The sequence below is a fragment of the Lutra lutra genome, chromosome 4 (assembly GCF_902655055.1).
Source record: "Lutra lutra chromosome 4, mLutLut1.2, whole genome shotgun sequence".
NCBI classification, from domain to species: domain Eukaryota; kingdom Metazoa; phylum Chordata; class Mammalia; order Carnivora; family Mustelidae; genus Lutra; species Lutra lutra.
The window spans coordinates 121134802-121161646 of NC_062281.1; the positions used below are offsets into that span (position 1 = coordinate 121134802).

A 26845-nucleotide genomic window follows, 5' to 3' on the forward strand; every position below is an offset into this window, starting at 1 on the left:
AACACACACAATGGAATACTATGCAGCCATCAAAAGAAATGAAATCTTGCCTTTTGCAATGACATGGATGGAACTAGAAAGTATTATGCTGAGTGAAATAAGTCAATCAGAGAAAGACAATTATCATATAATCTCCATGATATGATGAATTTGAGAGGCAACATGGGGGTTTTGGGTGGTAGGGAAGGGAAAAATGAAACAAGGTGGGATGGGGAGGGAGACAAACCATAAGAGACTCTTAATCTCACAAAACAAATTGAAGGTTGCTGGGGGGAAGGGAGTATGGAGAGGGTGGTGGGTTATGGACATCGGGGAGGGTATGTGCTATGGTGAGTGCTATGAAGTGTGTAAACCTGATGATTCACAGATCTGTACCCCTGGGACAAATAATACATTATATGTTTAAAAAATCTATATAAATTAAAAAAAAAAAAGAATCCTGAATCACGTCATTATGGCAAATTCCCAGAAACAGAATAGCTGGCTGGCAGGGATTAAACATTTTCAAGTCTTTTGCTAAAAATACTGCCAAACTGACCTCCAGAATGTATGGATATATACACTTATTCTCTTAAAGACATTTAAGGAAGTGCCTCTCCATCTTCAACAACATATGGCCTTCAAAATAAAACTTTCACTAATTTGGTTGTTGAAAATGGGAATCTCACTTTCATTGAAATGACTTTGAATACTACTGAGGTGAACCCTGTTTTATGCATTTAATTGGCCATTTGTATGCAGGCTCTGGGGAATCATCCATTTACGCCATCTACACAATATCCTTCTGTGAGGGATATCTTTTACTGATTGGTTTGCAGGTAGCTCATTGGTCTTTTTCACAGTCAGACCATTTCCAAAGTTGAATTTTATGGCAATGTTTGTTTTACATCTTCCTTTGTCGCATTCTCTAAGAAGGTCATGGAAAATGAACACATGCTAAAACTGGCCACATTACTTTACTTCCTAATTTACAAGTGATCTTTTTTTTTTTTTCTAAGCGAACTCATGTAATTACTCTGTTTTGAAATTTTGCAGTAACTTCTTTCCACCTTTAGAATGAAAATGAAACTTACCAGAAAAAAAGGGTATCTAGCAGCAGACCTCACCTGCTGCTGTGCTGTTCAATACAATAGCCAGAGCAGCTCTTTCCTTAACTGTTCTTATCATGTGGAGGCCAAGAAAAACAAGGCTGTACCTACCTTGAGTCTGGCCCTGACATAAGTACAGCCATCTTGACAAAGCAAAAGCTGGAACCTTACACCCACTCTTCACCTGCTCTCCTCCCTTTGGTAGTATGTGTGAACAAATAGTTAACTTGCAGAAATCACAGTCCTGCAAGACAGGAGTCTCCCTCAGTTTACAAATGTCCCAGTGCTAAATCTCACTAACAAGTGAGTGACATTCCACCAGGAAACTCCCAACTGTCTTCACGTTAGTGCCTCATTAGAGGGAAAAACGGCCTTGGCTTGATAGTAACCAGGCCTCCATTATTCTGACAGTCCCTTCTTTACCCTGATAGCCCTTCTGAACACCCACTTTGTCCTCACCCACCACTGAGTCCACCCCTATTCTGCCTTTAAAAACTCTGACTGTAATCTGGTTCGGGGTCCAAGTCCCTACTCCACTGTGTCGGGTATACTTGGGCCCAAGCTTAAGCTTGCTGAATAAACCCTCATGTGTTTACATTGGTGTTGGCTCCTTGGTGGTCTCTCGGACGTGAAAACTTGGGCATAACAATCACACACACACACACACACACACACACACACACACTAATAATAAATAAAGAGGGCAAGAGCAAACCTTTGGAGGTGATGATTTCCCAAGTGTCTACTTATCTCCAAACTCATAAAGTTGAATACATGGAATCTTCACAGTTTTTTTTGTATGTCAGTCATGACATGGAGAATAAAGGCAAAAGGAGATGTAGACAAAATTAAATTTCCTTACAACTTGCAGCCCATTGACAAATACCTGAGGTAGGCTGCATATGATGTTTCTCCAGGAACTCCCAACTGTCTTAGCATTAATACTCTGCTAAAGGCAAAAAGCAACCTTGGCTGGATAATAGTCAGACCTCCAGCATCCTCTGTCTTCTTTAACATATGGAAATCATTTTTGGAAACTTCTTTGTGTCTTACCACCACCCCCAACTTAAAAAGTATAAAACCAAAAGCTCCTCAAAACCCTAGTGTGGGTCTTTCTGCCCATGGGCCATGTTTCCATGCTTTAACGAAACCACATTTTTTGCACTGAAAATGCCCCAAGAATCCTTTTTTGACCATTCACTCCCAGATCCCACATCAAAGCACCTCAAATCATACGTCAATAAAGTGGTGTTAAAAAAAAGAAAAAAAAAAAAAAACAGTAGCCCCTAGTTGCATGTGGCTATTTAAACTTAAATTTAAAAAGAGAAATAAAATGGAAAATTCAGTTCTTTACTTGTTTGATCACCACACATAGCTGGTAGCTATCATTTTGGACAGCACAGATATCGAACTTTTCCATCACTGCAGATAGTTCTGGACAGCACTGATCTCCAGATTTCATTTTCTAGTCTCTGGGTCTGCTCCCTTCTATTTCACCTAGCTTATGCTTGAAATGCCTTTCTCCTTTTCTTTGGCTAATTTCCACACATGCTTCAACATATAGCTCAGAAGCCACCTAATCTGGGAAAGTGTCTGCTGACCAGGCATGTCCCTAGTCTGGATGGCAGGCTCTTCTGTGGCGTAGAAAGCTCAGGCCACAGCATGGCTTCTGTGGCCAACCATGGATGTCATTTCACTGGTTCTTGCTCCCTACCAACTCAGTGAGGGAAGAGTACATATCTTCAACTTCGGATTCCGCAGGACCGAGCATAGTTCCTGAAAAATGGACAAAACTTGGTGTACATTATGGACTGCCCACCATTTGCCCCACCCTGTGCAAATGCAGTGGCTTATTTTTAAAAAATTCTCAAGAACTAGGGGCGCCTGGGTGGCACAGTGGTTAAGCCTTCAACTCTTGGTTTCAGCTCTGGGTGTGATCTAAGTATCCTGGATCAAGCCCCATGTTGGGCTCCCTCAGTGAGGAGTCTGCTTGAGTTTCTCTCTGCCCCTCCACTGTGTGCGTGTGCTCTCTCACTTCCAAATAAAAAAATAAACCTTTAATAAAATTCTCAAGAAGTAAAATGTATATCAAGCAGTATACCAAATAGTATACCAAATTGGTTTTCAAGGAGCAACACATATTTTAAAGAATAATACAATGATTAACTATAATAAAGTAATAAAATACATGGGTATACTTTACGAGCTGCCTCACAGAATACAGTTACAATGGCACTACTATACCCTTTCTCTTGTGAGAGATATAGACATAATATCTTCCTACTTCAAACATGTGTATCATTGGAACAACTACAAACCATATCCTCTTAATAATTTTCACCAAAAATAAAAGACTATGGAAACTTATCTGTTATCATTAGTCTTCTGGAATCATTCCAGGATTTTCATCTTATTTTTCCTTCTAAGTTACAGCATATTACTGGCAGAATATGCATTTTTGAGCAACAGGCCCAAGATACATTTTTCCTTTTAAATTAAACAAAATCACAATTAATACATATTTCTTAAAGGAAAAAAATAAAAAACACTGTTACATATAAAGACTAATGGATAACCCATTCTTAATCTTACCACCAAATGACAATTTCTGTTTGCATTTGGCAAATAACCCCCCAACTTAAAAAAAATCATAGACATATGTACTTTTGTTTCTTGCAAACGTGAGATCACGCTGTACTTTGAATTTTTACAATTGACACATCATGACTAAGTTTTTATGTCAACAAATATGCTTGTAACATAATTTTCAATGTCCATCCAGTGTTTCATTGTAAAAATGTCCCATTTAAAAAATCACTCTCTGTTTTTTGGAAGTTTAGATTATTTCCATCTCCCTCTCGCCCCCGCTCTTGATAACAGTGCTGGGTTGGATGGCTCTCCTTCTGACTAAATGTTTTCCAGAGATCTGTAGATCTGAACTTTTCCAAGGAAGAAACAAGCAATGCCCTTCTTTTGGGGTTTTAGAGTATGTTGGACAGAGGTGGATATAAACCTGCCCAGGCCAACCCAGGAACAAAGCAACAAATTTATGGGTCCAGAGCATTTTTCTGTGGTCAGTGGGCTGCTGGTAGTAGATTCCTTAGAAAACAGTCTGGGGCAAAGCTTAGCTGCTAATGCTTCTTTGGGAGGTGCAATGGGAGGCTTACAAAAATGAGGAGAAAAGGCAATCAAGGCAGAGAAGGGGCAAACTAAATAGTGGTTAATGAGTTGGTCATGGTAAAACACAGCCAGGCTCTTGCTGATTTGGGACAGCTCTAGCAGGGTATACCCAACAGTTGAGTTTGGGGATGATTGGTTGGAGGAGGAAGAGTATATTTGTCAGCTCCCTGTGGTCTCCTGTCTTTGGTTCAGGTAAATCCCACTGGGCATGATTTGCCCCACTTCTGGGTTGTGTCACCTGGTCCCTCTGGACAGCCATGGCCAGAGCAGCTCGACACTCACCAGTGCTGTGCTTCCTTTGTGTCTGAAAATGGTTGGAAGAGGGAGGGGCTCCCTGGGTCTGGTCAGGGAGAACACAGGTCACAGAGATGCTCCCACTGTGGCAGTGGGAGGTGTGGTAGTTTCCCTGGGGTCCTGCCAGGATCTGAGCCTTACCTTGGGGGAGGCAAGGGAGTGAGAGACACACTGAGAAATGGTACCAGCAGAGGAGGGGGACCATTTGTCACTTTTCAACTTGTACTTTTCCTTGGAGGCCCATCAAAACCCTTGGTTTTGAGCAAAAAGGGATTCTGTGGAGGGCTATCCACACGAAACACCAAGTCCCAGTCTCCCCAGGAGGTCGGACAGGAATGCAATGTTGTAAAGAATGGGAAAAGGAAATGAAGTTCTGTGGGCAGGAAAGCTCCACCTTTCCTCTGGAGACAGAAAAAGAGCAAGAGGTCAAATGGGGATGCTTGGCTGAGCCGAGCCACACCTTCCTCCACTTCTCCTGGGCTGGACTATCCAGCCCGCAGGACAAGCAGGCAGCCTGGGCTCACCCAGGAGCAGGCTTCAGAGGGCCTGGGGAGATACAAAGTGTGTACATCCTTGTTTGCTCTGAGATCAACGGCACCTCCACATGATCATCCTGATACCTTGAGGGGCAGGGGCAGAGGAAGGAGGAGAGTTAGGTCCTGAGACGTACACTTAGAGTTCAGCTGAATGGACTGGTTTCCTTTATGACTTTCCAGACTCGAAACAGGGCAAATTTCCCGCAATTAGCTGGGCTATTTAAAAAAAAAAAAATGACAGCAAAGCAAAGGAAGAAACTAGGGTGTGAAAGAAGAGGAAGAGGCGGGGGCAGAGGAGAATGAGTCTGCTGGGTGGTTTCCCTGATGTGTCCTAATGCCAAGGACAAGTTCAAGCAACACTTTGTTTGTGAGTCTCATTATGCACGGCCAAGTTTGCTCTGGGCATTGTCAGTCTGCCGACAACGCTTGGCTTCCCCTCACAGCTTTTGGTTTTCTGCAGGACCAGATGGTGATTTTTTTCTTCTTGCAAGGCTTTGAAAACAGAGAGGAAGCTCTCAGGCAGACTTTGTAAGATTATCCAGGCTTTGGATGTCACTGAGGATGGGCTTAAATTCTTTCCCATTTCCCACTGCCTGAAGGATGAGCTCAACCGCTCTCTGGCATGGGTGGCTCCTGCAGGATGCCCGTGAGCATCCATGTCTTCCCATCCGCACCTTCCATGTCTACAATGGCTCATGATCCTTCCCTGATACCCTGTGGTCTTGCAGGCTTCTGTACCCACACAGAAAGTTCCCCCACAGTACTCTCACTTCTGCCAGGGAGTGGGGGGGTCACATGCATCCAGACTCAGCTCAGGTTTGCCTCCAGAAACCCTTCCTATTTCCAGGGGAATCTGCCACACCCTCCCTTGACCTCCTGTGTCATGTGAGTTCTTCTCATTGGTTCTAGCTATTGAATACTTGGCTGTCTTTTCTTATCATATCAAGAACTGCTTAAAAACAGGGATCATGGGGCGCCTGGGTGGCTCAGTGGGTTAAGCCGCTGCCTTCGGCTCAGGTCATGATCCCAGGTCCTGGGTTCGAGCCCCACGTCGGGCTTTCTGCTCAGCAGGGAGCCTGCTTCCTCCTCTCTCTCTGCCTGCCTCTCTGCCTACTTGTGATTTCTCTCTGTCAAATAAATAAATAAAATCCTTAAAAAAAAAAAAAAGGGATCATATTCATTCTTGATCCTTCAGCATCTCAAAAACAGTGAAAATGCATTTGGTGGAGAAGGAGCCTGTGTTTCCCGAGTACTGTGGTTCCGTACTGGCTACCCCACTCATCACCCTGCCCATGGGTACTGCCTCCCTGTGACTCTCCTGCTATGCTCCAGCTCCTTGAGGGCACACCTACAAGCTCGCTGCCTTTAAGACAACGTCCAGCACATCTAGGCGTTAAATCCATGTTGTCTTTAGGAAAATGGACAATACCATAGGCTACTTCCTGAGTTACCCAGAGCTCTGTTCACAGTCCCCTGATGCCAGCAAATCTCCTGAGTGCAAGCCCTGAGCTGGACACGTGGCACGCATCACACTCGTGACCACCACAGCAGCCCTTAAGGTGGGGGTCTCCCTCCTGCTGTCCCTTTTACCGATGAGGAGACCGTGACTCGAGGAGCTAAGGGATTTGTTCCAATACACGCATCTGGACAGTGACAGAGATGAGAGGTCAACTCTGGTTTGAATTCAGAGGTTATGAGGCAGCCAGGCTCTTGGCTGCAGCCTTTACCCCTGGAATTTCCAACTACCTGTGAGCATTTGAACTTCTGGAGAAAAGGGAACAAGTCATCCCTCCCTAACTCCACCCATGTCTCCTCACAGCCCAGTAACAGCTGTGGGACAGAGCAGACCGTATATGTGATTACATTGTCACTTCATTTCACTCTCTTGCTCTCAAACCATGCGTCACCCCGTAGAGACCCTGAAAACAGCTATGACTTATGGCTGAGGATACAGGATACAGGTAGAATTTCCAGAGCACAGATTGTCTCTACCTTGATTGGAACCAGGACTGGTGATCAACTATGAAAATAGATCTGTAGTTTAGCTGGGACAGACTTGGAAGTAATCCCAGCATGGGGATACATAACATTTTCGTCCTTCCTGGGAGGGGCAGTATATGGATGCCTTTCATATAAACAGAGACCAGAGAGTTTACATTAACAGTCTCAAGGTTATGTATCAGGTAAATGGATAGTGAGGATCTGAATTCACTTTGGATTCCAGGGCCTGTGTTGGAAATGCTGTTCAGACCTCAATTGTGGTGGGCCTTGAAACACAGGCTAAGGTCTACGACTCTATTAAGAAAACAGCGAGAAGGTTTTGAGAAGAGGAATGGTAAGATCAGAATTACACTTTGGAAAACCAGTCAAGCAATAGAGAAGAGGAGAATGCGAGGCTGGAGGGATGAGCAGTTTGTGGGGGAGGCCAGCCAGGGGGCTGTTGCCAATAGTTGTGCTTAAATGAGGTTTTCTCTCAGACAGGTCAAGCCTGAGACGACAGAACAGGAGGAAATGCTCAGAAGGCAGCTGGAGGTGAGAGGCGGGGGGCTGTGGTGACGGGGGGCACAGCTCTGTGAGTTATTGAAAGGCAGCAGACGTAACTTGGAAGTCATGAGGTCACTAAAGGCTCCTGTGAGGACCAAGGGGGACAAAGGGCTGAGGGTGAAACTTGGAGAGGGAAGGAGAGAGGCAGGGGATTTTGAAGAAGATGGGAGGAGCCGTCAGAGGGGCACAGCCTAGACCAAGGGCTTGTAGCAAACAGGCTGAGAAAATAATCTAATGGCAGACGCCAGCATTCCTCTTACGGAATTGTGCTGAGAGACTCTTTGATAAGTGGCCGGGGTGGAAGAGGTGAGTGAAGAGGTCCATAGCAGAAGGCCACGGAAGAATGGGGAGAGTTAAACTGCCCTCACTGGCCTGACGCATTTGATCTGGGGCTGAGTGTGAGAGGCGGAGAAAGGGGCTGGGGAATCTGAGAAGAGGAGAAGAGGCGTGGAGGAGGGGTGGGGAGGGAGGGTGGGGAGGCAGAGGAATAATTCATGGACATGGTGAGGGCTTTAACAAATAGGCTGGAAAGTGGCTTGCATGGCTCTCTAGAATGCTCTGCTTTCTCTCCAAACCTTCACTAGAGTCTCCCTGACGCACCAAAGCTTGGTGTGCGTGCGTGCGTGCATGCGTGCGTGCGTGTTGGGGGAAATCAAGGAACAGGGCAGACTCTTCTTCCAAGTCTGGAAGAGGGATCAAACATACGGAACCATGAGGGGATGCATAGAAGACATTCCATAGAAACAGAGATGCAGAGTCAGTGGCCTGAAACCATACACACACCAAAATTTGTGAAGGTTTGGGGAGGGCGCAGGACTTCGAAAGGGCTTGGGATGGGGGTATAGCCAATGTCATCTAAATCTTAAGAGACATTCAGACTCCAGCTGACCTCGGCGGTATGACCTTATGAGGGAAGACATGCCATTGAATAGTTATTTTTTCCAAATGAACTAAGTATGCTGGTGGATTTTACAAGGGTGAACATGAGCAAGGGGAGCCCGCAGTGAATGGTTTGAAGATGAGTAGGCTGGAGGGAGGACACCGATCCTGAGGCAGCATGACACAGACTGGGTTCCCATGGGCCCCCATGGGGCACACTGCCCAGCTGCGAGTCATTAGTTTAAACTGTCTGCTGGAGAACATCTCTGGGACTTTTCTGGTCTCTTTGCTTGTGAGTAATTGTTTCCTAGAAAACTTTTCCTAACCCCAAATCTTCCTTCTGAGCCGAAAGGGCGGGATCTAATAGAGAAGGCTGCAGAGAAGCAGGGGGTGGGCGACTGCCAAGGCCTGCTCCTGTGGGAGGCCGGGGAGGGCAGGGAGCTGGGCACCGGACCACGTCTGGGGCTTGGAGAAGAGCTTCAGCTGAGGGAGCCGGCTGATGGGCCGCTCCAGCTCTCCCCACCTTTCAGCACAGACACTGATGAGACTTTTCCTCTGGTTACTCTAAGTCATAGACCAGGGCTGTGCACGCCCTGTGTCCACATGCGTCTCCAAGCCCTGCAGGAAACTCTGGCTGTCTCTGGAGAAACACAAGACAGTCAAATAAAATTTGTGAAAGAACCTCTCGCTTAAACCCCGTCAAAAGGTTAAAGATTTAAAAAATTTTGTCCTTTTTCAAGCTGTGCATTATTTTAGTAAATTCTATCCCCAAGCAGGGCTCCAACTCAGGACCCCCAGATCAAGAGTTGCATGTTCTGCCGACTGTATCAGCCAGGTGCTCCCAAAGTTGATGATTTTGAAGATACAATCCAACACAACGAAATGATCACTCTCTTACAGTTATTCCTTAACACATTCTGCCAGGCTCTCCCATCTGGCCCAAAGAAATTAGAAACAAAGGAAAGGGGTGAAGAGAATATTTGTCGGCTCAGTTTTCTGGTTTTCTATGATAGTCACTGGATTTGCTGAAGGAGTGTGTCGAATGTCTTAATGTTAGTGGCCTCCGTGGGTCCTGTATTTACTAGCTACAGTTGCTAGTGGACATTCATCAGGGAGAGGTGCTGCCTCTGACTGAAGAGACTGGTGTGGATGATGGGACACTGTCATTTTCACAGAGGCCATCACAGGATCTCTTGTTCCCCCTATTCTTCACTCTCCCACTGAAAGGTGAGGTCTGTATCCCCTCTCCCCTGCCCCTAACTGGGGCCAGATTTCCAACTGTTTCAAACAATAGAATATGGCAGAAGTGATGTCACAAAAGTGAGGTCATAAAAGGTGATACAGCATCCTTTGTGCTTTTTAGGATAGTCTCCTAGGAGCCATAATGGTTTACATAAGAGCTCTGATTTCCGAGAAGCTCACATGCTGTGTGGAAGCTCAGGCTGAATCGAGAGGCTCAGCTGAGGTTCAGGTCGACAGCCAGAATCAAATGCCAGATGTAGGAGTGTTGATGACTGCAGATGATTCTAGCTCCCAGCCATTGAGTCTTCCCAGATGAGGTCCCAGACGCTGTGGAGCAGAAAGAAGCTGTTTTTGCTACGCCCTCCAAAGCCCATATCCACAGAATCTGGGAGTGTGAGAAAGTAAGTCGTTTTTACCTACAACGTTTTGGGGGTGGTTTGTTACATGGCAACAGTAATTGGGACAGATATGAAACTGAGAGCACTATCTGGTCTCTGAGTCCTTCTGAGATACTTTGTTGGAGCATTAGAACTTCTTGGAGCACTATTTGAAAACTCTGAATGAACCAATCTTTAAGGGCCCCAAATCCTATGTTTCTAATAAACCTGGAATGTAATAGTTTTATTAAGAGAAGCATCTTGCCTAGTGTTACGGATTGAATTGTGTCTCCTGTAGTGGCCAAGGACAAGCTGTCCCAAGACAGGCCATGTTGGCATGAAGATTATTTTGAGCTGAAGGCAATTGAGACCTGCAGGCTCAAGAGAAATTTTTTGTCTCTCCCTTAACTACATAGAAAGATCTAAATTGGGGTCTCTCCCAGAATGAGTGTTTTTAGCAGAGATAAATTTTATCTGACCTATGCCCAGCCCTATGGCTGGGCAAACATCTAATTACCAAATATCTGATCTTCTTCTTCTTATTATTTTTAAAGATTTTATTTATTTATTTGACAGACAGAGATCACAAGTAGGCAGAGAGGCAGGCAGAGAGAGAGGAGGAAGCAGGCTCCCTGTTGAGCAGAGAGCCTGATGCGGGGCTCAATCCCAGGACCCGCGATCAGGACCCCAGCAGAAGGCAGAGGCTTAACCCACTGAGCTCCCCTGATCTTTCTCTTATTACTTTGTAAATTGCATTCCTTCCCTTTGAAGACCTCAACCCCCTTCTCCTTAGTTCAGGATGATATATAGACCTCCTTTTTCCTGTTTTTAGAATTTCCAGTCTGTGTGGATTTCCCCTAGGTACGGTCTTAAAATTTTCTCCTCTTAATCTGTCTCATACCAATTTGATTCTTAGTCCACCTAGAGGGATCTTGAAGAGGACACAAATTCCTGCTCTCCAACACTCTCAAAATGATGAAGTCCTAACCCCCAGTACCTGTGAATTTGGCCTTATTTGAAAATAGGGTCTCTGCAGATTATCAAATTAAGAGGAAATTATTAGGCCGGGCCCTAATCCAATATGACGGAGTTTTTATAAAAAGGGGGAATTTTCGAGGCGTCTGGGCGGCTCATTTTTGGTTAAGTGTCTGCCTTTGGCTCAGGTCATGATTTTGGGGTCCTGGGATCAAGTGCAGCATCGGGCTCCCTGCTCAGTGGGGAGTGTTTCTCCCTGTCCATCAGCCCCTCCCCCTCTGCTCGTGCTCTCTCTCACAAATAAATAAATACAATCGGGGTTGGGGGGGATGTTTGAACACAGAGGACACACGGGGAGGATGCCAGATGAAGATGAAGGCAGAGATTGTGTGATGACGACGCATCTTTAAGTCAAGGATTCCCAGAGACTGCCGACAAACCGCCAAAAGACAGGAGGGGCGTGGAGCAGATTTTTCTCTTACAGCCCTTGCAAGCCACCAGCCCTGTGGACCCCTTGAGCTAGCACTGTGAGATGATAACATTGTTTGTGGAAGCCACCCAGCGAGTGGTAGTTATGGCAGCCCTAGGACAACAATGCTTCCCAGAACCAGTTTGGACAGGGATGATGGCCCTCGTAGCCCCAGGGCTATGAGTTAATAGAATTAGGCTGTACAGGGGCGCCTGGGTGGCTCAGTCATGAGCCGCTGCCTTCGGCTCAGGTCATGATCTCAGGGTCCTGGGATCGAGTCCCACATCGGGCTCTCTGCTCAGCAAGAAGCCTGCTTCCCTCTCTCTCTCTCTCTCTGCCTGCCTCTCCGTCTGCTTGTGATCTCTCTCTGTCAAATAAATAAATAAATAAAAATCTTTAAAAAAAAAAAAAATTAGGCTGTCCAAATGTTAGAGTATGATTTTTAACAAAATTACTCCACAAAGGTTATATGAAATCATAAAGGAATCCTAAGAAACTTTGCAATTAAGATTGAAGAAATACAACTTTTTATATTAAAATCACTGCTGGAAGTTTATAATTTTTTTCTTAGACTATAAAGGAGATATAAAACACAAGAGTTACATGCTGCCTCTTTTGTGTCACTGTTCCCAAGAACTATATTAGTTGAAACTATTACTAAAAGGTGAATAAACACTTTTTAAAATGGTGATGTCTAAATGTAACTTGAATTGAAATAAATTCCTCGAAAGATAAAAAAAATAAAGCCCATTTTCTACTTGTTTGCAAACTTTCTAACAGGATTCCCTAAATCAAAATTATCAGAATGGCCAGTTATATTTGGTAATAACATCTTTGCCTAATGCTGTGTCTTTTATGTAAAATCTTTTTAAACTAGGAAAATAATCTCCCATCTATGGTATCATATAAATGTTTGTACCTTGCTTGGCTCAAATATGAAATCTTAAGTATATAGCTTGTATTCAAAGATTTACATACAAAAATAGTACAGCCTCTCACTTTTTTCCTACTTGGGTACTGAGGATAACATTCAAACTTACATTCTGAAACCTGCAGGCCTGAGGCCAGGTGAGTACCCCCACTGAGTCTAAAATTGTCTTTAGTGACTTTCCTCCTGTGTGTTTCTGGACCCAAACAGAAATGCTGCTATCTCACTAGCCTGAGCGATGGACTTGATTCATTCAACATCAGTGTTTACCTCAATGTTGTATATAAATGAAAGGACTGGAAGATGGGACATTGGAAGGTACCAGGAGACAGTCTTCTCCATATCGCAATTGCAACAAATCATCAGCTGTCTCCATTCTATTGCATTTCTCAGCTAACGTCTCCAAAATTTCTCTAGCTGCCACACAATTCTGTGCTTCTTTTTTAAAAAAACTTTTTTAAAAAGATTTTATTTGTCAGAGAGAGAGAGAACTAGCACTCACAGCAGGGGAAGCAGCAGGCAGAGGGAGAAGCAGGCTCCCCACTGAGCAAGGAGCCCACGGGACCTGAGCCAAAACCAGATGCTTAACCCCCTGAGTCACCCAGGGGCCCGCCTATGTGAGTTTCTGATGCACACATTTGCAGGGCCTCTTGCCACTCTCAGGATCCTTCCTTGTCTCCTGTAGACTTTCTCCCAAGGGCTATCAGTTGATGATCAGTAAAACGATGGGGTCACAAAGGACTACAGAAAAATACGGTAAGTGACAATTTAACTTCAAAAGTCACCAATCACAATTTTCTTATGCATAAGTGGTATATGAGATTTTCTTAAAAAGGGCTTCCGTAAGTCTGGAGTGTGTGTGATAAATGATTCCTAGCTGAGCAGAACCATTCTGATTCCTTTAAGTAACCACAGTCATTACGGTAACAGTATTTGGTGAAAGCCACGTGAGACAGCAATCGCATAATCTGATCTGGCAACGGCAGCGCCATTGCCCTCCAGACTACATATTCGAGTGCTAATTACTCAAACGGAACTCCAGGGGCACCTGAGGTAGATGCAGCAGCACACGGAATTAAGGGAGGAAATAATTAGTCACGGTTGCAGAAACTAGCTCGACATGAAGTGAAAAAAGGCACGTGGGCCAGTTTCCTGCGCAGCCCAGAGAGCCTTCGGAAGGGCAGATGCAAACGCCTGAGAGAAATGCAAAGGATAAACATGACTTCTGTAATCCAAGAAAGGGCGAATTTCAACTTTAAATTACAAAAATGACTTTATTTAAGTTATTTTCTGTTCCTGTGTACTACATAACCAAATAACATGAAGACATTTTATTGGGAATTTGCACTACAATGAATCAACTTTCAAGCATTTTCTGGAGAGTCTTAGAGGTTTTAAGAGCATTTGACACAGTCTGAGCAGAGTGGGAGAAAACAAGTGGCAGGAAGACCGACGAAGGGAGCACATAAGGCATTGCGTTTCAACCCAGTAAAAATATTCATTCAAGAGGCAGAATCAGGTGGGAGAGGGACTAGTATTCAGGAGAGAGCAACTGTATAACTACATTAAAAACCATGCATAGGAACTGTTACTTCACATGGCCAACAAGTTGTTCAAAGTACCCCTTTTCACAGTCTTCTGATAAAGAAAAAATCCCCGGGGGCGGGAGTCTATTCTTCCCTCTCCCCAGAAAGAACCTTATGGTGTTACCTTTGTCGTGCATGGCTCTGGGAAGACACAATGAGCGGGGACACCTCGTTTGAAAGGCTGGCGTGAGATTGTATCCAAAGCATGTCACTGAGGCCTAAATCTGAAAAATCAACGGCAGGTCTGGCTGAGACTGTCCAAGTTTTCTTACAACGTGTCTGATTTGACAAGAAGGGATGAGAATCTCTTACAGACCCTTTGAGGCATTCCCTCACCCATAACTGTGCTGTTTTGTTTACTTGTTTTACTAACTTAAGGTTACCGTGGGGCCCTACTGTGAGTTACTGAGATCCTATCAAAAATGTCAACTGCTTGACGAGCATTATCACATTCAGAATTAATGGGAGAACACAAATTGAAATTCTGTGAACATTTATCTTATCTAGTCACTACTAAGTATTGCTGACCATTTTCATCACGATGGATCATGGATGTCCACTGTTTAAGTATAGCATTACTATTGACCAGGTATTTGGTAGGAAATTAGAGAGTAGAATAAACTACTTAAAAATGGACTTTTTTTTTTTTTTTAAATGATAGACTTGGAAAAATAAACAACAGCAAAAATCTTCTTGGGGGAGATAGTAAGAAGAGATATAAAGAATCTCTCTTCTTCTTTCTTAATATCAGAAATCATAAGACAGCATATTGCAAGAACTCGGACCTTCCTCATCCCACGTAGCCTGAGAAAGACGCCAGCTTGTCTCAGACCTTCTCTAAGATGGCGGCTTGAGGGGCAGATACCGAGGCACCTCTGAATGGACGAATACTCCTAGAAGGCGACTCTCCAGGCCTTCCTGCCAAACAGGATGCCCTGTAAGTTGTTGGAACTCTTTACAGCAGCTTCGGGGGAAATGTAATGGCAGGGAAAAGGTGGGTGAACAAGAAAAATCTACAATTGTTTCACTGTATCAAGAACACTTATGTTAAGAGTGTTCAAAGAACAACATAAAACAACAAAACAAGAACCTATCACATAACCAGTTTTCTGAGGTGTGGTCTTCTTAGGGGAGTTCCACTGGGATATACTTCTATGCTCTGCTTCAAGCAGACCCTCACCAGACAGATACCTGTTCTCCGCTCCAGGTATGAAAACCGACCAGAAAGCGCGCCCATCATGGGCTTCAAGCAGCCATAGGCGTGATGAGCACCTATGGTGCTTTTCCACTGACAGAAGCAGTTTCTCACGAATCCTATAGAGGTTGGAGAAATAGAGCTAGTTGTTCCTTTTTAGCAAGAGCACTTGTAAAATACAGAAAGGGATTAGGTAAATACCCCTTTTACACTGAGTTGATCCATTAAAGGACTTTAGAAAAGTCAGCAGTTCATTTACCTGAGTTTCCCATTTAAAGGCTAAATGCAATTGAATACTTTTTGCTTATAAATGTGAACCAAAACTCATGACATTAAAAAGGGCCAGAGTCAGAAAATTGAGACTCCAGATGAAGTTTGAGACTTTGGAATTTTTATAAAATCCAATAGAAGCATCTATGAATTTTCCTTCTTCGTTAAAGCATAAAGTCACAGAAAATACTGATTTACAGACTGTTATTTAGAATTTAGGTTAGGGGTCAGCCTGTGACCTCATTAAGCAAGCAAATCAGAGTCTTTTAGAATTGGGAGCAAATTATTACAAGTTATAAAACTACTTACTAGTCCCTTACTTCAGTTGTGAAGCCCATGTGAGATTACGAATTAATACCAGATAAACACGTCAGCACAAATGATTTTTAACCTGAATAGATCCCTTTTGAAGGGTGATATAGAAAATAACTATAAATTTTATCCAGAAAAGTAGTGCACCCAGTGTTTTACCAGTAGTTATTTAAGCTTACCTTTCAAGAGGGTGTTTTTGTCATGCTCAGTCATGGAGAATCTTCCAAGTCTTTAGTTTGTTTGCTTAAAATAAAGAGGTCTGTGTTTCTAAATACAACACATTGTTCATAATCAGGATCCTAACTATGTTCTGGAATCAAATATTCTCTCCCACAAGAAATATAGCCATGCACTCTTTTAAACATATAATTTCAATTCTAGGTGGGAAATAAGTTATACAAAATCACCATTCTGACACGTGGACAAGAGCAGAAGCCATAAAGCATCCCAGACTTCTTGATTTCATTATTAAACAAATGAAAAGCATCTCTTTCCCAAATCTTCCCTCCATGACAGCTCTTTGCATCTCAAACACGACTGAGGTACGTGTGTCTGCTGTGTAGTTCCTAGAAGTTGTGTTCTGTACGTGACTCGGAGCAGCACTGTGCGAAGTCACTGGGATCGAGGCGTAAAATTTAAAAGCAGTTGTTTTGAAACCCCAAATCATCTTCCTAGTTCCTTTCATTGTTAAGTCACAAAACTCTCTTAGATGAGATTAGAGTTCTGAAAACAGTCAAGTGTGAATTTACTACATAAAACAAAATTCCCACAATCAGCAATACCAGTCTTGGATTGAGGGCTCAAAAAGTGTTTTCATTTTCCTGTTCTACACAGCAGAAGAATCAGGAACAGATTTTGCCCAAGAAGCATCTACTAGGTTGGATTAAATACAAAGATAAGGAAAAGCCCTGCTGACCATCAAGCAAAAATTATTTTCTAAGTGACATCCACTTAGCAATTTGTTCACCCCTTAAAAAAAAAAAGTAACAGGACCATTTTAGATGAGATGCTTATTTTAAGCCAAAAAGCAGAAGGAGTTCCTGTGCCTGCATCACTCGCATCTGCAGCACGGGCAGGGTTACGGGAGCTCAGTTTATGGGGATGTGGGTTATTCGGTGGCACAGGCAGAATGGGAGGCAGTGGCCGGCCCCACAGCTGCCTGGGGCCACCAGCACACCTGGCTACAGGACCCCAGCTCTACCAAAGAGTGCTTCAGCGGGGAATATTTTTTCCATCTGATGTACCCACATATCAAGATATCAAAGATTATTACATTACTTAAAAACCAGGCTTCTGATTCTGATTTTTAAATTTAATTACCTATTTTAATTAAAATAAATTTAGCTTCTCTAAGGTGGTTCACCAGTACTACATAGCAATATTCAGATGGAGGGTGGGGTGAGGTGGGGGGAGGAGAGCCTCTGTACTTTGTTTTTAAATGATATTTTTGAAATGTTGGTGAGAACGCAAATCAGTTAGATGGGAAATGACCAATTCAGATCAGCTCAGCATGGAAGAGATTACTGTCTTCACTCACGTAACAATATCCCAGCCTAACGATCACATGGACCGTCAAGTAGAGGAAATAACACAAGTGGGGTTCTGCTGGAGATGAGGAGAAATTTTGAAAACAATGGTCTGTGGCAATGCACTTCTGTGAATTTACCCTCCAGAGAAGAGTCTTCTGTAGGACGGAGGACTTGGCCAGTGCAGAAGGCAGCCAGTATGACGATGACTAGTACAGACTCCTTGGTACATACACAAGGAAAACAAATATAAGGACCCTGGACAGGTGTAAACAAGCAAAATAATCACCTTGGCAAAATATCTATTTAAAAAAGACCAAAAAGCATGCAACTTAAAATTCCCTCCCTTTGACGAGAATGAAATGAAACACACAAAAAAACCCAGATGGAACCACCTGTTTCTGTCAGTAGAAAACAATAATAGATACATTAGGTTCCTGGACAAATAAAACTTTAAAATATTAATATTGAAAAAATACAATTAAATTTTTATTAAAAAATACAGACTCCTTACTCAATCTCTGTGTACAGTTTGTGTTGTGTGAAAAAGAAAAAAGAAATAAAATAGGAAAGGCATTAAAATGACTACCTAATTATTTATACTGTATTTGGTAGAAGCACGGTTCAGTGAAGCTTTAAAGAAAAAGAAGTTATTCCGCTTTCATTTGCTCCCGGATGTCCGAAGGCAGAGTTTCAAACAGAGCGTCTTCCACAACCAACCCGGCTCTCTTCAGGGCCCGGCAGTCTCCCAGTTCTGGAGGGAGGATTTCAAAGTGATTGCCTTTAACGTCTAAGTAGGAAAGAAATAACAAATTCCCGATTTTCGGTGAAAGTACCGAGAGGCTGTTTTTCCCGATCTTCAGGGTTTTCAGTTTCTTGCAGAAGTAGAGTTCGTCGGGAAGGCTCTCCACTTTGTTACACGTGATGGAGAAGTACTGTAAACTCTGCAGAACTCCGATTTCGGGTGGGATGAACCGGATGTCATTGTAGGACAAGTCCAAATACCGGATTTTGTTACACAGGAAGAGGTGGGAAGGCAGCACCTCTATTTTGTTGTGACTGAAGGCCAGGCGCTCCAGGCTGGTGAGCTTCTTGATGTGCTCCGGGATGTACGTGATGCTGTTGTGCCACAGTTTGAGCACCGTCAGCTTTCTCAAGTGCTGGAAGCTAACGATTTCCTCTATGGACTTCAGATTATTCTCTTTGAGGTCCAGTTCCTGGAGGCTGAGCAGACTGAACACGGCGTGGGGAATGCGCTCCAGGTCGCAGTGGACCAGCTCCAGCTCCGTCAGGTTGGTCATCTTCTTCAAGTTGTTGAGCATCACCAGCTTGCTGCCATCGTTATGGATGCACATCTTCTGGAGATGGCTGGCCACGTCCACCACGGCCTGTGGGATCTTGGAAACGTTGCTTTTGATAGAGAGAATTTTAAGGCTTTTGAGATCCCGCAGAGACTCGAGGGTGACGTTTTTGGAGATATCGTGACTTAGAGAGCCGACCAGGTAGAGCTCTTCCAGATTCCGGAGCCCGTACATCCAGGGGGGCAGCTCCCTCATGTCATCAAACTTGACGCTCAGGACCTTGAGGTTCTCCTTCAGGAAGGAGAGTGCCGCACTGTGGATTTTGACTGAGCACTGGTGGAGCGAGAGCTCCTGGAGATTGTCGAGCTGTGCGATGGTGGCTGGGATCATCACATTCTTGATGATTTCAAGTTTTAGAGACTGCAGCTCTGTGATCTCAAAGACCGTGTCCGGAAGGCCAGAGAGCATGATGAGAGGCAGTTCTAGCCGGTTATGGGCATTCATCTGCAGCTTCTGCCTCAGTTTATCGGGAGTCCACTCATTATTTAAGTTCAGCTGCTTTAATTTGTTCTCGCTCACTTCAGACAGGAACACGGCAAATCTCTTGGAATACAGCGGGTCATACTGGTCTATCATATGAAGCATGAAAGCAAAGTCATTTTTCACATCCGGAATGTCATCAATGCCGGTCTCCTGGCGGACATACTCGAAAGAGTATTCCCGTAGAGAACGGTAGAATAGCCAGTATAAGGTGTAAAGGCACGTCAGTCCGTAGATGCTTACAAAACACAGGTAGCAAAAGGACAGTTTTGAGAACAAGTGGGCCATGGTGTGATTACAAGAAAAATTTTTATATCCGGTCATGTCCTGAATGTCAACATTACAGTCCACGGTAAACTGAACTTTGGAAACCAGGGCGCTATTGTATGCGATGATGATGAGGAATTTTATAACCTTCAGCACCGTCTGGCGAACGTACATAGCATAGAGTATATCGCCTTCTTCGACATGCAGCCTGAACTTCTTCACCTTCTCAAACAAGGCCTTCGCTTGCTCACCTTCCTTCTTATCCAGGGCCCCCGCTGTGGACTTGTCAACCACGAACTTCTCAGGGATGGACTTTAATGACTGAGAGTTGACCAGGCTGCCTTCCGGACCAGACTGGATGGTGTTGGACCTGCTCATGTTGTTCTTCCTGTTGTCCTTTTCCTCTGAATCCTCCCCAGACACTTCTGATAAAGCCCGTGTGGTCCAAGGGGAGTCAAAACACTTCCCCAGGATCGAGATGAAATGCTCTATTTTGGAGCTGGAGCCGGGGAACTTAAACCAAAAGTTGCTGCAGAGCATGAAGACCAGGGTATGGATGAGGACTAGGTAAGGGAAATACTTGGCATACCAGTGGAGGGCTCGCTCGTAACACATCTGGTTTATAAAACTGTACTGCTGGAGGTCCAGGTCTGTCTTGAGTCCTTTCATCTCCACGGTGGCAGGGTTGGTAGGCGATGGCTTAGGGGGAGGCAGCGGGGTGGTGCTGGCAACTGCTTGAGAGACATTGGACACAGAAGAGTGATTCTGAGAAGGCTGGACTCTTTTCGGAAGGCAGATGATCTTGTCTTGCATGACCTGAAACACAGAAGTAATATTTTTGAATTATATTATTCCAAGAGCTCTGATAATGTCATTAGTGTGAAGACAGCAGCAATAACATCCAATAAATGTCCATTTCCTTTGCCTGGAGAATACAATGTTTGATTCTGGCACCAGGATTTCATTCCCTGCCCACGTGCTGGGAAAATGAATTATTTGACTTTGCTCGTCAGGTCTAAGTTCTGACATAGAACACAGTGGTTTTCTTAGGCCACAGAAGAGCTTACAACAAAGTATTTAGAGAACATTTGTGTATTTTAAAATTTTGCATTTCTTCTCTCCTTGGAGCCTGGGAGAATCAGTCATTGGTGTGGGAAGTATATCCCCTTATCAGACTGGATGGCTCCCCGGATTAGATGGGGTTGTGTATGGGAATTAACAGGATTGGCAGGAGGAAATGTGGAAGAAATTCCTGTCTTGATCCTCTCCCCTTTACTTTCTACCCATATCCTGGATTGCATGCATAGATAGATGCAAATGGTCTTCATAATGGGAATTCACTAAGCTTTTATAAAGACCATTTCATCTCTCTGAAGAGAGGTATGAAAGAATACAGAAGCACTCCATAGTAAAACAATTAGGTTTAAACTTGCTGGCTTTTCACACAAGACATTACATTGAAAACTTTAATCTGTCTACCAATACCACAATTTGTTGGAAAACAAAACAAAACAAAACAAAACAGTAAGCCCTGAGCATGTCCAAGAGTCTCCTACCACTGCGATTTGGGTAAGAGAGAGGGCATCTTCTTGCAGATGAGGGAGCAGGAGGCAAAATACTGTTTGAATCAACTGGGAGGAACAGTCTCACCATTGAGGAGACCAAGGCACAGAGAAGTTAAGTCACTTGCTACTGTCATCTTGCTCAGGCCACCTGGACCCAGAGCCCACATTTTTATTTTATTGTACCGCATTTCTAAAATTAAACCAAAAAGATGTCAATTTGACTTCATCATAATAAATTAGCATGTGCAAATTATGTTACAGGAAAAGAGCTTACTTCTTCAGGACCCTATGCAGATAAAAATGAAAGAACGAGGTTAAGGGGAAGAGAAGAAGTCTCACTACAAGAGTTACAAAAGCTCTGTCCAAGAAGATAAAGTGGGGAGCAATTATTTACTATGTCAATCAGGAGATGCAAGGAAGAATTCACACATGTGACTGCATTTCTAGAATCTGGTGGCCACAGAGGTATGCAAACTGAATAGTGATCTTCAAGCATTTTTGTAAAAAAAAAAAAAAAAAAAATATTTAACAGAAAGAGAGAGAGAGAGAGAGAGAGATCACAAGTAGGCAGAGAGGCAGGCAGAGAGAGAGAGAGGGGGAAGCAGGCTCCCTGCTGAGCAGAGAGCCTGTCTTGGGGCTCCATCCCAGGACCCTGAGACCATGACGTGAGCCAAAGGCAGAGGATTAACCCACTGAGCCACCCAGGTGCCCCGGTCTTCAAGCATTTTTATCACTTACCTATGTCAGAGAAAAAATTGAGCGTGCCCACTCAGTATATGTATGTCTATTCATAATTATATCCACAAAGCACTGTTGAGCCATATGTGAAATATTAGAAAACCTTAATTCCTTTCCCTTGAAGCTTAAAATAAATACAGGTATACCTTGAAGATCCTGCAGGTTTGGTTCCAGACTACCACAATAAAGCAAATACTGCAACACAGTGAGTCAAATTAATTTTGTGGTTTTCCAGGGCGTAGAAGAGTTACATTTACACTATACTATAGTCTATTTTTTTTTAAAGACTTTATTTTTTTATTTGACAGAGATCACAAGTAGGCAGAGAAGCAGGGAGAGAGAGAAGGGAGGGGAAGCAGGCTCCCTGCTGAGCAGAGAGCCTGATGTGGGGCTCGATCCCAGAACCCTGGGATCATGACCCAAGCTGGAGGCAGAGGCTTAACCCGCTGAGCCACCCAGGCGCCCCTACTATAGTCTCTTAAGAGAGCAAAAAAGTGTCATGTTAAAAAAATGTCCACCATCATCTGAGCAATTTATAATCACTGGTCATGGATCATCACAGCAAATATGATAATAATGAAGAAGTTTGAAACACTGGAAGAATTACCAAAATTCCTGAGACAGGAAGCGAGTAAATGCTGTGGGAAAAATGGGGCCAACAGACCTGCACGACACAGGGTTGCCACAACTCTTCCATTTGTGAAAAACACAGTATCTGTGAAGTGTGATAAAATGAGGTATGCCTGAATAAGAGTTTCCATTTCTATCTCACATCTCAATGCACACCCTTTGCATTTCTGGGGGTTGAAGCACTCTACCTTGGAAACCCCTGAAACAGAAAATAGCAGGAGGACATCTAGACAAATGGCAGACTACCCTTAAGGACTGTAGGAAGGAGACAAATAAGCAATTCGGCCTTTGGGGTCATGTTCTGGATGCATTCCTGCTTGTGGTCTCATTTAATGCTCCTACAGTCTGTGTAGTAAGCAGAAGGTGGGGGTGAGAGATGAGCACTTTGCCCAAGAGTGACACCTTCGAGCTACTGTGTTCATATGGCATTGTTAGTGTTGTGATAAAAACATGGAAGACTTGGTTTGTGGAAGCGAGATCAGAAGGTAAAAAGGCAGGCACCTTCTTAAAGTGCTAACTCCCTGCCAAGCAGCCAGGCAGACCCCGTTCCTGGCCCCTTGCCCAGCACTTCCCCAGGCTTGTTCCTAATGGAGGAAGATGATAGACCTGTGGAGCTTGCTTGCAAAGGGTCTCAGGATAGGCATTGCACCAGGGTGCTAAGCAAATGGGGCAGACAAGGGTGGGCTCCTGCTGGGCTGGGCTCCCCTCAGCGGGATGGAAGCCCCATCCTCTTGGGGCTATCTATGGTTACACGGTGGGGCTACCTTTTAATATTCTGCATAAAGGTACCCGATTGGCTAGCATCTGCCATGCTAAGGAGGGAGGCAGGTCATATTTTTGCCATTCTACAGAAGAAAAAACCAGCTAAGGTTCAGAGAATGTCAGTAACTTGTCCAAGTTCACATAGCAGGAATTTAAACCTGTCTTCTGTTTACAGCCTAGTGTTCTTCGACCCCTCCACACGTCTTCTCATCTCACTGAGCTTCTGCTGAGAAGGCTTCACAGAGAACAGCCCAGAGTAGGGGAAGGAGACCGAGCTGACCTTCCCAAGTTCCTCTCAGTCTTCTGATGCCAGATTTCTTTTTCAGTCTTCACGAAGACAATTTTTAAAATGTGCCTACTTCAATCGCAGGAGGGGAAGGACGGTGATCTGCTTTCCAGCAGCCGCTAACTGTTCGGAAGTGAGCACAGGGTAGAAAAAATGCTGGAATTCAGTTGCTAAGGACAAGAGCTGCTCCTGTGGCTGAGAGAACATCTCGTCGGAAGACTCCAGCAGAGACGCAGCTCAGAGTGGAACTCCCCAAAAATGTGACAGTAGGTTGCCTAATCCAGGATTAGGAGAAGGAACAGGGCGGGTTCAGTGTGAGGATTTAAACAGTAAAATGGCCACGGGATGGAGGAAGGAAGTTGCCTCCTCCATGTTAAAGAGACACAGTATTTCTGAACATGGTAGCATTGAGAAGAACTGGGTGAAGGATCTGTGTTTTCAAAGGCATGGTAAAAAAGGGAAAGACAGACAAAAGTAAGGCAGCCAGGCTTCCTAAAACAGCAGCCGCAAACTCAACAACAAACGGCACAGGGTGCTTTGTGGTATCTTTGTAAAAAAGAGTATCTTGTAAGAACTTGAAATTCTTTGTTTCCTCTTTTCTGCTTTTTGGAGAAATTTGTTAATTAAACTTAATATACCTCACTTCTCTGTACATTTATCAATCATTTAAAGATTAGGGCACCAAACAAACCTTATAGAAAGGCAGCAACATGGATCCTCAGGATTCTAGGCTGCTGGTGCAGGACTGAGGAAGAGTGGCTGGGGGGTGGGCAGGGACAAAGCCACGCCTCCCGCACCCCTCACTCATGCACAGATCATACACACACAGATCACAAGGCAGAGGAATTCCACCATTTTCATCCAGAGGCAACCCTCAGAATGCCTTTGGAGGAAAAGGGCTTGAGACTGGTAGTTACAATGTGTGTTTGTGAAGGGAGACTGGAGGGGCAAGGAAAATGGGGTGGGGGGAGAGAAAAAAAATGGAAAAGCAGGATAAACCAGAGAATCCAATCCAAAAATACAGCAAGGTGAGAAAGTTATTATCCTAAAGGCAAATATAAGAATAATTCTTGAATTAAAATCATCTGTGTTAAGGAAAATACCTGAGTTGGTTTGGGAACTGGGAAGGGAGGTATCCAGAATAAGGTGAGTCACTGAGAGCAAAGGTCAGATGCACCATGGCGGCAAAGAGAGCCAACCCTATACTATATTGGGATGAACAGGCTTGGAGGTGGGAGGAGGTGTCAGCAGAGCAGAGAGGGGCTGGAATCAAAGAAAATGGGTCAGGCAACATGGTGGGAGGCTGGAGTGTATACTCATTATTTCTATTTTGAGATATAAATACATTTCACTCTTGCCCAAAACTTTGGTAAAATCTGCTACACAGACACAGACACACACATGCACACACACACAGAGCTTTTGTGAGTTAATTTTATAAAAATCAACAAAAAGGAACAAACTTTCATGCTTGGATTAAATCTGTACAGACGGAGAATTTGCCTGCGATGGTAAAAATCTGTGATCTAAACTGTTTCCATGGCAGCAGGAATGAGGACCATGAGAACCAAATCCTTCCAGGAGTCTGTAGAACTTGGAGAGGGTCATGGGTACGGGGGCTGGAATTTGATCCATCACGGTCTAGATCATAAGGAGCAGCTAATGTCTAGGTGACAAACATATATAAATGCTCTTTCAAGGCCTTACAACAAAAGACCCGGAGGGATAAAAATATACAGGTAAAATTGTTCCATCACTGTGATAATATCCAGGTAATGTTTCTGGAAAAGGAACCCAAGGGTTTCAGGGTTTGCAGAAATGGGCTCAGTAAAATTTGGACTCATAAATTCTCATTTGTAAATTATTTTGCGATAACAGCTGCGCTTAGGAGGGAAAAATGAAACTCGATGTGTTTTCGAGAGAGAGCGAAAATTCAAGCTGCCTTAAAAAAGGAAAACGACCCTTCCAAACCATGCTTGAAATGCTGCTCAGATCTAGGAAAAGAAATAAAATATTTCAGATCATAATTATCAAATTTATACCAGGAAAGAGATGAATTTTTAAGTGGAATATGGGCGTACTACATCACCTATTGAAATGCCTCACACGGTCAAGCCTTTGGGTGGTAGCTGTCACTATTTTAGAACATTAGTGATCATGCCTCCATCTTAGATTGTCTGAGGCAGCTTTGATGACAGTTATTTGAGTCTCAGTACTTTGTTAGAATTATAACAACCACTATGATAATGTAAAAACAAGATCTTAATTTAGACAATTTCCAGAAACCGCAGTGCGCAGTGCGGTGAAAAGCGGAACCCACCTGTGGTAACAAAAAAGTATCACATTTGCATGAATGAGACACCAAAGAGTGGAGGTTAAAACAAAACAGAACAAAACCAAAGCACTTAGCTTCAGAGAAGCTGCTTGAAATAACAAAGACAGAGCAACAGAAGTAAGTGCCAGCTAATCTCTAACACTCCGGAGATAGAGAGGACATTGATGGGAGGGGCAGAACAGGAGAGTGGAGTAGTTCTGCGTGTGCCCTCCGGAGAAGGCAAGCATTTTGGCCTCTCTGCTCTATGTCAGATAATATGTTAGGGTTACCAAGAGCAATAAGGTCTTCAAGGTCAAGCACTCGAGAAAGACAGCTAATCAGCGATCAGTGTGATAACTGCTTAAACCCCTGCTCGTCGTTCACAATGAACTTTATAATCAACTTGCCTAGACCCAGAAGGGGAAAAAAAAACAAAACACCTTGGTGGTATTTTTATTGGAATTAAATTACTTATAAATTAGTTTAGGAAGAACTAACATCTTTATGGCGTTGATTCTTCTTCTCCACGGTGTGTTTCCATTTGTTCCCATTCAATTTTAAGACTTCCAAGAGTGTTCTATAGATTTCCTTACATAGATTTAGGACATTTAATGTTATGCCTAAATATTTTTATTATTTGCTATCATAAGCTTTTTTTTTTTTTTTTTTTTTAACACAGATGGTAGAGTCCTTCTTTCCTCCTTTCCTACCTTTGTGCTGTTCTTTAGAAAGCCTGGTGAGTCTGGTGGACACTCTTCCAGATCTCTATCTGTGCATTTGCAGATATATGACATATAAATGCATGGAATCTTACTATATGGACTGTTCCTCCACCTTGAGCTTTTATGTCCTGAAGACCCTAATGTGTTGGCACACAGGGCTCTATTTCATTTTGAGGACCAAAGAATTCCTAGGGTGGGTATGCTTTACTTTACTAAAAACATTTCAATGATGACATGCCTTTAGGTAATTTTTCTACTGAAACCAATGTCAATGTTACAAATGACACACCGTCTCCCTTTATATGGAATTCTACAAAAT

The 26845-nt window shown here is 43.7% G+C and overlaps 1 protein-coding gene across 3 annotated transcripts in view; it reads right to left on the reverse strand.

Annotated features, from left to right (window-relative positions):
• Window positions 1–13766: 13766 nt before the first annotated feature.
• The window catches only part of LRRC8C (leucine rich repeat containing 8 VRAC subunit C), an 80520-nt gene continuing 67441 nt past the window's right edge, over window positions 13767–26845 (reverse strand). For all 3 annotated transcript variants that reach the window (XM_047725937.1, XM_047725936.1, XM_047725938.1), the window contains one exon: window positions 13767–20325. In XM_047725937.1, the coding sequence (XP_047581893.1) occupies window positions 18052–20325 (2274 nt within the window). In that variant the 3' untranslated portion in view covers window positions 13767–18051. The remainder of the gene's footprint in view (window positions 20326–26845) is intronic.